This window comes from Anoplopoma fimbria, chromosome 2 (genome assembly GCF_027596085.1).
Source record: "Anoplopoma fimbria isolate UVic2021 breed Golden Eagle Sablefish chromosome 2, Afim_UVic_2022, whole genome shotgun sequence".
NCBI lineage: Eukaryota > Metazoa > Chordata > Actinopteri > Perciformes > Anoplopomatidae > Anoplopoma > Anoplopoma fimbria.
The window spans coordinates 20763827-20776001 of NC_072450.1; the positions used below are offsets into that span (position 1 = coordinate 20763827).

General features: G+C 38.7%; 1 protein-coding gene across 1 annotated transcript; it reads right to left on the bottom strand.

The window, feature by feature from the left end:
• Positions 1–4246: 4246 nt before the first annotated feature.
• On the bottom strand, positions 4247–10035 carry tmem276b (transmembrane protein 276b). Its single transcript, XM_054619710.1, has 4 exons — positions 9639–10035; positions 6077–6190; positions 4737–4874; positions 4247–4494 (listed from the first exon to the last, which is right to left on the bottom strand). Exons 1-4 carry the CDS (start codon positions 10033–10035, stop codon positions 4247–4249), a joined length of 897 nt encoding a protein of 298 aa, XP_054475685.1.
• Between the last annotated feature and the right edge of the window lie 2140 nt (positions 10036–12175).

Here is a 12175-nt window from a genome sequence, read left to right on the forward strand (position 1 = left end):
ATTGTCATTATGAGTTCAATTTTAAATTTAGTTTAGTCCTTAAAAAACAGCTATTTGTTATGTATCATGGTACTGTAGTTTGAATTTGTGTTTGAGCTTTTGTATTTTGTTCCAGTAGAAGTTAGAGTTGTACTTGTAGTGAATTTAAATGTATGGAAATTAATTTCTGTATTTTACTGGATAAGACCTGCGTTGGTTTCTGTAAAAAAACAATAAACTTATTTTCAAAGGCAGAACATATTGCACATACTAAACCACAGCTTATAACATTTTGTTTTAATAGTATGTATCCTAATTCATCATTTATTTTATATTGTGTAACACAAGATGGATCTAAAAAACACTTCTCATTTAGTTTTACATTGTGTGCCTGCAGCAAAGATTGTATCACCTCAGCCTTTAAGAGGCGAAAACTCAAAACATCCCATCCTCCCTCTAGATGGCACCATGTCCTCAGCGACAAAAGGCCAAGCTTTGCCTCCAAGCTTATCTGGAGGAGGGTGCTGTCTGCTGTTTATGATCTGGTTGCCTCTCCAGGACATTAATTCTTAGTTGGACTGGAAATATGCTTTCAGTTCCATAAACTACCTCATAGCCACAGATAGCACAAAACACAATACTGCCTCATCAGCAAGATTTGGAGTCAAGTCTTTTCAAGGAAAAAACCAACATCAATGGGAAAAGATTCACGGACAAGCGTTTGACTTTGGAAAGCAAAGCTGCAGAATTAAATCACAGAAAGGCACAACACTTTAGTAATTACATGTTTTATTTCAGTAAAATAAATCGATTAAAAATGGACACAAGGTTTAATATATTGAAAGAAACTAACTGTAATGAGATCATGCAAGACTGTAATGTCTCTTTAGTCCCCACATAACATCTGCAGTGGATTGAACCAGTATAAATGAGTTGTAGAAAATAATAGCTGTGCTACTGAAACAAGTGCCACTCTAAATGGTGGCGTTTTCACAGAGCATCTCTCATTGCACAGAGTACAACTCTAAGTTCCTCATGAAACACAGGAAGTTGCCACTTGAGAGGGATTTTACAACAATTTCAAATACATTGTTACACTGTGTCGACCACATTCGTTCTCTAAAGCACATAATTCTTAATGTTTTGTCAATCTTGCTACTGTGTGCTACTGATCTTCTGTGTTGAAGCTCAATCCAATTAAAGACAAAATCTTTTGTTTTAAAATAAAGATATTGTTATTTTGTTGGTGTTACTTTTTAAATGTACTATTTGAGATATGGGGCATAAATATGTGCTTTAAAATGTTTGCTTGTAATACTTTTTGACAAAGTCCTGCACATGTGCAGTGGTGGCACATCAGTACTGGAAAAGTCAGATTTTCCAACTATAATACACAAACAAACTTTGTGTGCAATTGTGCTTCAGTCCTAACAACACATTATACTTGCACCATGTACTTATACATTACAGATTACTGCTTACAGTAATAATTATATTACTGCGCATTAGTTTGGGTGTGAGTTAAAACTTAAAACTTTATAAAACCAAAACACCAAACAGCATTGCATTCTGTGAGGACGTCAGGGAATTTACTGACTCACTTGTAAGTGTAATGACCACATATATAAATATTTTCATATTTATGGTATGTCCTTCTTGTTTCTGGCATAAATATTTTCACAATAAGAGCTTAGACCGACTGACCACACAACATGGTATGAACCCAAACTGTTTGTAAAAGACACACCAGGGTGCTTTTTACATGCTCTGATCATCCTTTGCTCCCGTATGTATAACTCCACCTGCTCAGACTTCAGGTTCACAGGCTTTTATGAGACCCAGCAAAGTGCAAAGATTCAACAAGACACTGAAGATACAGTTTTCAATCATGCCTCAGTTAATTTCCTCGACTTCTGAAAAGTGGTAACCTCATAAGGAGGTAAATGGTGATGGTGAAAGGACTGAACATCACACACAGTGTCGTCAACACACATTATAACACCTTTTTTTTTTAGAAAGTTAATTGACATAGCTGATAGAATATCTCATGACTCATCTCCAGCAATTTATAAAAACGTCATCACACATGGCTGTAATATTCTTGTTTTATGAAGTGGACTTGAACATTTCAAAATAAATGATTTCTAATGACTATGGGGGGGAAATAACAGTAAGAGAAACTGGCTGCTGTGAGTTATTATCACCCACAAGTGTCACGGAGAGAATAGTTCATACCTTTTCCACTGAATAAACTGTCGTCCTACCTGCTACACTCCTTTTTCAAAAGCTTTCCCCTGGCTATCCAATAATCCATACTATGAAGTGTACAACTTTGTAACTTATAACACAAAAACTGGCCCATTTTACTGATTTGTACTAATGACACACAATTCAAAGTGTGCACCACGTACACAACAATCAACTTAATTTGAAATGGCATTTCCAATTTTAAGTTAAAATGACTTTATTTTTACTTATTATTTTGATTGTTTTAAATGTTCTCCATTAACACAATACTTAAAGCCATTTTAGAATGGATACTTGTGCTTATAGGTATACTTCATTTTGTCATATTCAATGTGTGCACTCCAATTTAAGCACAAAATCAGTAAACAGTGTGTATTTGGAATATATATATTGACACTGCAGTCCTTTCTTAATTACTATTTGTGGTTTTTTTTTCGCCAACAGACTTCGAGGTATTTATAATCCAACTATTAATTCAGAAAAGTATGCATACTTCATAATATAAATTGTACCATCATGTAAGTTAGTAAACAATTAATATGTATTTTACTGCTCAAGAAATGTGTTCAACACACCAATCAAACTGGGAATTTGGAAGGTCTCCATCAATCCTAAGGTTTAAAATCAAACATGTTTTATGTACTTATTTCATCCATATGTTTAAAAAAAAAAACCCAGCTCCTCCGTTTCCAGTCCGCATTGCATTGTTAGAACAATAATGTCTATCACATATATTATTCTTCATATGCTGTTTGTCTCATCGTCTCAGTCGTTACTGAGTCAGATTTTAGTCATGACATGGTGACACTTTGGCCCTCCACCAATATGTGATGTTACTATGTTACTGTACTAAGTGCAGATGATGATTTGGAACGCAGCTTGTGCTTTTGTTTTTATCACTGAAGTTGCATTTTTTTTCTCTTGTATTACACAAAAAGCCTGACCAATATTGAGGGTAAACAATGGAGCAATCAAATACTCCCTCCACAGTTTGGTTTCATGTTTTGCATTTGTCAGCAAACAACCGAGTCGCATCCACAAAATACCTTTACGTTGCTGAATCCAATAATGGATTCATGCTCCTAGCACCACCCTGTACTCTAAATCCTCTCCCTACTGTCAGCCATCAACACCTCTTAACAAACAGAAAGCAAACATTCTTATTCAAAATCTAATTTACACAAACAATGACCTGGATCTACATAGAGATGCATTTGTACATATAGAATCTTTAAAGAAGCATCAAACGATTTTCTTTTCAATGCAGATTTACTTAAGTGTATTTTATCGAACTGACCACGCTTCTAGATCTATTTTGTGCTCTGCAGAGGCTGCAGACGTTACCCCCGGGGCTCATGTTTGATATCAGTTAGTGTGCTACACTAAAGATAAGCAATGGCCAGTCAACGGCAGTTTTTTTCGGGTTTTTCTTTTTTTCATTACGAACAATAACACAGCTCACATCACTCGACTGAAAGAGGAATGCTGACAAGATGCTCTGGCCTGATGTTTGTGTGTGTTTTTTTTCTTTCCTTTTGAAGGATTTTTCCCATGATTCATCCGGAGTATGTGTGGAAAAGCATGTTCTGGTGTGTGTATGTATGTGTTGCGGGGGAGTGTGTGTGGCTTTATGTATTTAAGAGAGCACCATTTTGAGACAAATTCTCTTCAGAGAAAACAGTCACCTCTAGATCGCCATAAAGTCAACATGTCAAACATCTGAACCAAAAAAATGTCTTATTTGTGCTATGAGATCCATGGCCCAGACATACGTTCTTTAGGTGTTAGTCTTGGTGTTCCTGGAGGTCCCTCTGGGATTTTTTTGAGATTAGGTGTGTGAAGTTTTTCATTACTTTGCTTCTTCCGTCACAACTCAGGCACACTGAACACTGAGGGGAGATGGCGATGTCGAGGGTGGTGTGAGATGGTGATCAGACAAAAACTGTTTCAGAGTTAAACATCAAGGTTGGAAGGGTGCGGCTTGTGCGTTCGGTGGGTCGGTCGCTTCACGACGCCTCTGTCACACGGTTCCATTCTCCTGCCTCGGCTTGTGGGTCGTTGTGCGAGTGGGCGTGCTCAGGGATGGGGCCAAGGTGCAGAGGAAGCCAGCCAACAATGTGAGACCGAGGCCCCCCCAGGCACAGAACATGGACCAGCCATAGCCATGGCTAATGTCCTCTGGGAGGCCGTACATGTAGCGGGGGTAGCGGGACAACTCAAAGTTGATTCCTGCCACACATGTGCACAAGGAGATGATGCAGCATGTTCCTGTGTGAGCAGAGGAGACAAGCAGTGATTTAAAATGGTTCCAGCTCGATGGTTGAATTATTACATGTACTGTGCATTTTACAGCAGGACAGGAATCATGTTACTGCAGGACATTGATCTACTCTCTCATGACAACCCAAAGATGCTATCGGCTATCACCAAAAGAAATACAGAAATTGAATAAAATTGGATTTTGGCTGCATGTTTGTGTGTGGATGTCTGCATATGTGCTCTCACAGTACCTCCCATGAGAAAGAGTAGCCCAGCTACATATTGCATGAGGTCATGCTGCTGGCAGCATCCCAGCACTCCAATGATCCAGCCAAATAGGATGATGGACACGGCCATGCCCACAAAGCCAGCCGTCATTCTTCTTAGATCTGCAGGAAGAGGCAAAAAAAAAGGCACAGAGCAGATGGTGAAGCCTTTATCGCTCACTCACTAATCATTAAACCACATTGAAATGTTTTTGACCAATCGGGTCATTTGAAAAATTAATGTAACATTACTTTAATTGTATTGTCAATCAGAAAACATGTGATTCTTAATAGGCACTAGTATTATTTTATATAACAATGATATCTTAAATAATGCTTCGGTGTAGCATGTTTATAACAGAGCATATCATAGCAGACTCACAACAAACTGCAAACAAAACTGACGAAAGGGTTTCAAAACTGAAAATCATACTGATGCAATCCAAGGTCAAACAACTCCTTCACTCTCTCTGTCTTTGAACATGGATTTCAAGTTAAAATACAAGCCTATCCACATGTTTTAAGGGGAGATAGTCAAGAAGATATTGACCTGTCAGACCTAATGTCCTAAGATTAGCCAATCGAAAGCTAATGACTTCCTAATAGTGATGACCTGATAACCTCTGGTCATGAGTCTAGCTGGGGGGGATAAGGGTTTATGGGGTCAGTGATATAGTTAGGAGCGTGGGGCAGTATAATCTTTCAAACAACTCAGAAAATTAGGAGGTATCAAATGTAAAGAGGCTATCAATAATATGCACTTTTGTGCTAGTTAACCCGGCGGCTGAAACTGTAGATGAAAGATATATAGAGGACTGCAGAGAATGACAGCACTGGGAGAGAATGGAATCAATTTATTTTATTAATTTGGCTGTAAAAAAACCCCAACTATATTTCATAAATGTCTTTGAAATGATGAAGACAAGACAAACACTGTTTTAATTAAATCTTAAATCTTAAAAATGCCAAAATATCTTATAATGCTTTCTGTGGGCAATGTTTGCGAAGAGTGTGAACAAGGGGAAAGATGTACAGTGAAAAAAGGACAAAGCCCAACACTGTGCCTTGACGAACGCCAAATTTCAAACTAAACTCCTGAAGATAAAGCCTGTCTAGAGGTGACATTTTTTATTTACCTATGTCAAGAGGGTATATTGTTGATTTTCTCAACCTTTTCTTTTTTCTATTATATATATTTTTTTATTAGTCTCTTTATTGAATACAGTAGAACCAGAAAGCAGAAACACAGGAATAAACAGGAAATCAGTGACTAAACCAACTCCAACACCAAATCCATAAAGACAGACTAACCCGTTGATACTTACGGAGTGCATGCCACTCATCCTGTCGTATGGTCTTTGTGATGTTTATGGGTAAATTTCGTGGCAGGATGGACGAGGAGTAGTGATACTTGACTGCGGTACATCTTTGAATTATTCCTGGCAAAACAAAAGAAAATGATGGAGACAATAATAACTGGAGCACAAATATCTTACAAACAAGTAGAGAGAAGTGACAAAGAAGAACAAATTAAGTAAAAATCTCATTCTGAACCTTTGCCCAACATGTGGGATTATAAAATAATATAAACACATGGCAGAAAAGCTTCATATTTATTCTACACCCTCAATGAGTTTTTAATTTACTGAGCTGGCCTTATTAACCTCGTGTTCCCAACCACTCCTACATTGTTAATAAGGGAGGATTAGGAAACAATGTGCAATATGGATTATTCTACCGAAGGCCCCATAAAGAACCTTAATTCTTCTCATATAAAGTGAATCTCTTCATAATGACTTGATGGTGAGTGCAGTAAACTGCATTCCAAATAGGCATTCAGACTCCAATACATTTAGAATTTAAAGAGTTTTGTAGTCCAGCTCCTACTCCATATGTCAAGCGACACAACAGCTTTATATTTCAATTTCCCAGCAAATAGTCACTTTAGTTTCACATTTTAGGCAGGAACTGTGATATTTCTAAAGTACTTTGCATATTTCTCAAGTTAGAACCATGGCAGACATCTTTGGTTTTTGTATTGGGGGCTTAAAAGACCCTTTTCCTAGCAGATTTTTTGGATGTCAAAGCAGGAAAAGAACAGGTGTAAATAATCACATTAACGTTGGCTCCATTCCATTACGTGTCCTAGCGAGGCATATCAGTGTGCGAGCATGCACAATACCAGAGCCCTGAAACTGGCCCACCTGAATGCAATGCAGCAGTCATCAGTTCTACTAATTCCACTTGTGCTTTTCCTGCTTTGGTAAGTCAAAATATCTTCTGTTAAAAGTGTCTATGGCTTGATAATTCAATTTAAATTACCATAATTTTTATCACACTTTATTCATCTCTGATTTTAAGACTTTCCTTCTGATAGCCAGGTTTGTGATCTTCAAGACACTTTGATCTGAATGTTCTTTGTTGAGGCACTCAAGGCTGCTATTGAAGAATGAGGTTTATATTGTCAGGGCAGCATTTTTGTCAAAATATTTCATGTTTTCTTGAAAAATTGATGTGCTACATATAGAGAAGTCAACATGTAATACCAAAGTGCAGCCTGCTGTCTACTTAAGGCATTTCTGACACTTTGTTATACGTCTCAAGCTAGAAAAGGCACGTGTAAAATGGAAACTATTTAATGCATAACACATTTACTGATGACATGACATTATCATTTATAAAACATGAGCACTTGTATTTGGACTTCAGCTTCCCATACCGAGCTGCTTTGAATGCAGTTTCAATACTGCACATCTCATGTTAAGAAGTTACAAATTCTACCTCAGTTAAGACTCATCTTTCAGAATTCAAAAGAAACTGATTTTCAATGACAATAACAGACATAAGGGTGGCTACCTTTAAATGCTTGCACATCTCTGGTACATCCATGCAAGTGATTTTAGCTATATAGCCTAATCAGACGTCTTCTTAGGACTGTGTGGGAATCTACAGACTGTGCTTGATTGACATCTCCCTGACTGTTAGCTTTTTTGTTCCCTTTGGTGCGGGACAAAATGCACCTTTATAATTCTTAGTGGTACATTGAGTTTGGTGACTTAATTCATTTCCCATCATATCACCTTTAACCTGCGGTCTAATCTGCCAAAATAAGTGAAAACACCTTTGTGGGTGTGAATGGTTCAATAAAATGCCACACAAAAAGATCAACACTCACTGACACTCTTCACTCAGTGAACTTTTGCTGTATAGATTGGGAACATGTGGTGTTCATTCAACACTTTATCAGTGCATATACGGTATGAGAATAGAGAGAGTTTGTTATTTTCCTGTCATCACTGCTGTCATAACTCTGATCATCAAGACTGTAATCAAGACAAACATCAGAAACCTCCATACCTATACCTATGCAATATCAAGGATCACCAGATTTTTTTTTTCTGAACACAGTTTTGTATATAGCCTCACAGTTAGCTGGTCCACTGACATATAGATCAGCTCCTATAATGTGTGAATGTATCTTTTATGTAGTGAACATGCAAATGACACATGGATGCTGGGACAAAAACAGAAAGCTGGATTGTCCTTTTTTCACTTTGTCTTAATCTACTACAATTACAATCTGTCTACATTTATTAGTCATTAGCCATCATAAATATTTTGTGAAAACAGTATTAATATATGATTTCAAATTGCTCAATATATCAACACCAATTTTGGGCCTAAACATGATTATTGAAAAGGAACACATATGGTTTTAAGAATCAGACAAGATTAAGTGAATTGATTAATACATGACATTGTTGTCATGTGACCACAGTCATTTTTGAGTAGTTTATCAACATATACAGTACAAGGTGTGGCCATAATATCATGCACACATGTACAATTAATTTAAAACCTGACTAAACCTTTCTGAGACAAAGTCAACAAAAACAGTAAGACAACAAGCTCCAAAAAGGTAGTATGTGTTACAGAGGTATTGGATTAACATGTTCATATCATGTCTACCCCTGTAAAACAGGTTCAGTCAAATAAACAAAAACATACATGGGTTGTCATAATGTTCACTGTATGGGTGGATATAATTATATTTTATACACATTAAGTGTACACTGTAGATTATTTTATTCCAAAATCCTTGTGTTATTGATGATATAAACTTGTTTTTAATGTTACATAAGATTCCAATGGTTGAACTTAGTAAAAATGCGATGAATCATTATCTTTAGGTAGATTGATTATGAAAAAACATGATGTAGTTGAAAACATCCAGAGACAATGCTTGAAAGAGAAGAAAAAAAACACTCGGCTGTTTTTATTGATGTCTACTTTGCAACAACTTCTGATGGACACAAATGTTTTCTACACAGAGTGGGTCCCCTCTTTGTGGATCTGCTCTGTTTTTAAGATCTTGGTCTGGATTAGATGTTGCATTAATGACCAAGGCCTGAAATATGTCTTCTCATTGTTGTTCAATGAGGAAGGCTGTGCATTTAGTTTTTCTTTGCTGTGATCTAAAATCTAAACCAAATTGAACAATGATACAGCTTCCTTTCCAGTAAGAAACCACATTTTTATGACATTAACCTTTATGAGATGCTGTGTTGTCTCTTATATGCAAAACGGTTTCACATAATGGAGGTGCAGGCATTATCTGGGAGAGCTCCTCAGCAAAAGGGGTTCTCTCAGCACCATGGACAGCGAAATTCACAAACACAGAAAAAATACACACGCCTCTAAAAAAAAAAAACCCCATCTTAATCTAGTTTCATAACCTTGAAATTGAAAACGCAGAGACACGTTAATGTGTGAGGAGAGTGTGGGCCTCTGTGCCATCCTGTTTGTGTCAGGGCTATGTGTGAGCTCATCGCTGAGCATCACGGCCTGGTGCACACAAGGAAAAAGAGCCAGACTGCTCCTGTTTACCTTTGTAAATGAGGTCCTCGGTCTCCAGGTCGAATCCCTCCCGGTGACACTTCCTCCAGAGCCCGGAGATGGTGGAGTTGAACTGCCGGCTGCAGTGAGACTCCATGGGAGACGCAGCGGCCATGAAGTGCCGCTTCCCCCGGATTAGAGCTCCAGCATCTGGGCCATTACCTTTCCTCTCCAGGCTCTTTGGAGGCATCTGGAGGGGGAGGTTGTGGTTTGATATGTAGATGTAACCCGGGTCGTTCCGCTTGTTGGCATAGTTTTTACACCTCTCTCGATGCCTCCGCGCGTCGGTCTCGTACCAGTAGTCGGTGCAGATGGCCATGGCGAGCAGCCCGAGAGCACAGAAAGCCAAGAACAGCCCCGTGCCTGTTAATATTTTCATAGCGGCCATCTTCCCCCTGCTCGATGGAGAGCCCAAAACAGTCGCAAGAAGGTTCCTCCGTGGCCGTGGTGGTGGTGGTGGTGGTACCGCGTGAAATGAATCACGACGGCACTCACAGCTTTACGCAGTCCTGCACCGGGCGCATAACGGGGAAAGGCCAGCGTCGTCTGGACAGGATGCTGCGGTCGGTCGTTGTGGTACCCGGTGGATGCAATGTTGTTCCCACCATCTGTTATGGTAGAGGAGGAGAGAGGAGAGGGGATGGATGGCGACCAACGCTGTGAGGAGGAGGCAGGGGTGTAGTTGCGCTCTCTCTCCTGCAGGCTGCTGCGGGATGGGGTGGACAGGAAAGTGCTGATCTGCTCCGGGGGAGTGGTCATTTGTGATGCTTGAATGGTCACATTTTTGGATTTTTGGTAAACATTTAAAACACAGGTGCAGTGGAGTCATTTATTTTCCTACCTGGAAATAAGACAGCAGTGGTTTCCTTAAATGATTAGTTGCAACATTAATGGTGACTTAACTATGGTGTTTACTTTATTGTGGATGTATGACTCAGCCGATTAACTAAATGCAATTGAGATGAGTGCTAGTTTAGATGACCTGCCATTTCATGTTTCAAATGTTGAAAATGAATGAAGACATTATCATGCAAACGCGTACTCTATCCGTCTAAGAGGCAGGCGAGCATATCAACTTTCCTCTGTGGTTTTCACTACTACAATTAGGTAATTCAAACTCTCCTCATTAAACAGGTTGATCCACTCTTTTTTCATGGGGATTTTGTCTACATGGCCACAAAACAAACATTGTGACAAACATACAGGACTATCCCTAAAAGAGGAGAATGGCAAACATAAAAAAAATTCATTAGACCAGCAATAAATACAACAGTGAGGGGTAAAGGCCTTGATCACTTTAGGAGCTGCACTCACGCAGATCTTTTGCAGGGCGAGCCAGTATTCGATTCAATTAATTCTTTAAAGTTGTCTGAAGAAATTCAGTGATCCAGTTTGAGATCCTGTTTCAGTTCATTACATCTGAGTGGAGCCAAACATTCAAAGGCATATAATTAACCAATACAAGATCTAGTAAGGTGGTCTGAGATAAGTTACTGATAATAGATCGTTTTTCGAGAAAGACTTAAATACATATATATTTTTTTTCCTATAATACTGTACCTGATTAAGTCAATGCAACTCATTTTGATTTAATTAAATGTCTACACTGACTGACAAAGAAAGTGTTACTCCTTTAACCTTCAATTCCTTAATTCTGATCTTGCACTTAAATAAGACTCAGCCACTATAAATAATAGACCATTTGTTACAGAGCTTATTGGAACCGATTCCCCGATAGCACAGGACCATATTACAGTGTAGAACACAGATATAATTGTTTTCATGTGTTTATAGCTCATAAAGTTTGGTTTGTGTTGAAGACGTTCACAGTTTTGGTGTATGACAAGTTGACCTCAGCACAGGCATTAAATCAAAAGGCTGATGGAAAACGTTAGGATTTTGTGAGCAGGACCACAAAACAACTAAGCAGAGGGTTATATTGGTCATCAAAAAGATCAGATAATCTAATTTAGAACTTAACACTGAAGTTATAGAAACACAGCTGAGAATCAATGAAAGATTTATCACTCAGGTGTACATAGTCTACAACGTACATAGTGGTTGTTTGTTGTCCTTCTGTGCTGTGACCGAGGAAGGCTCCCACAGACAATAGGCCGCTCGCAGGCTGATGACTAAGGAAGGCAACCCGCGGCGGAGTCGTTATGGCAACAGAAGCTTGCCAAACAGACTGTGTTGAAATTGGACAAGTCTGAACACATAATCAATGCCCCCCTCCCTCCACTCCCATATGACATTTTAGGCATAGGATCTCTGCAGTAAAAATATGCTCACGGTGGACAGGTTTCAGTTCAGCGAGGTCACAACCCACTGGGCTGCATCAGCACCTTCACACAGCGCTACCAATCAATATCAGGATATCCTAATCCCACTCACATCATTATCACACCGGTGTTCAAGTTCTTCATACTAATTGTCTGCTGGTATGTGTGGTCTTTTTGTTGTCAAGTTCTTAAAAAGCATCTTTTTTTTATGGAGACATAATGCCATGAAAAATCCGGCATGGTGAC

Excerpts from the sequence above, each read along its gene's own strand:
- tmem276b (XM_054619710.1), bottom strand. The coding sequence starts at position 10,035 with ATGGCCGCTATGAAAATATTAACAGGCACGGGGCTGTTCTTGGCTTTC. Across the intron at positions 4,875-6,076 it reads GGATGAGTGGCATGCACTCC|ATCTAAGAAGAATGACGGCT; the intron begins GTAAGTATCAAC and ends CTCTTCCTGCAG. Across the intron at positions 4,495-4,736 it reads GCTACTCTTTCTCATGGGAG|GAACATGCTGCATCATCTCC; the intron begins GTACTGTGAGAG and ends CTGCTCACACAG.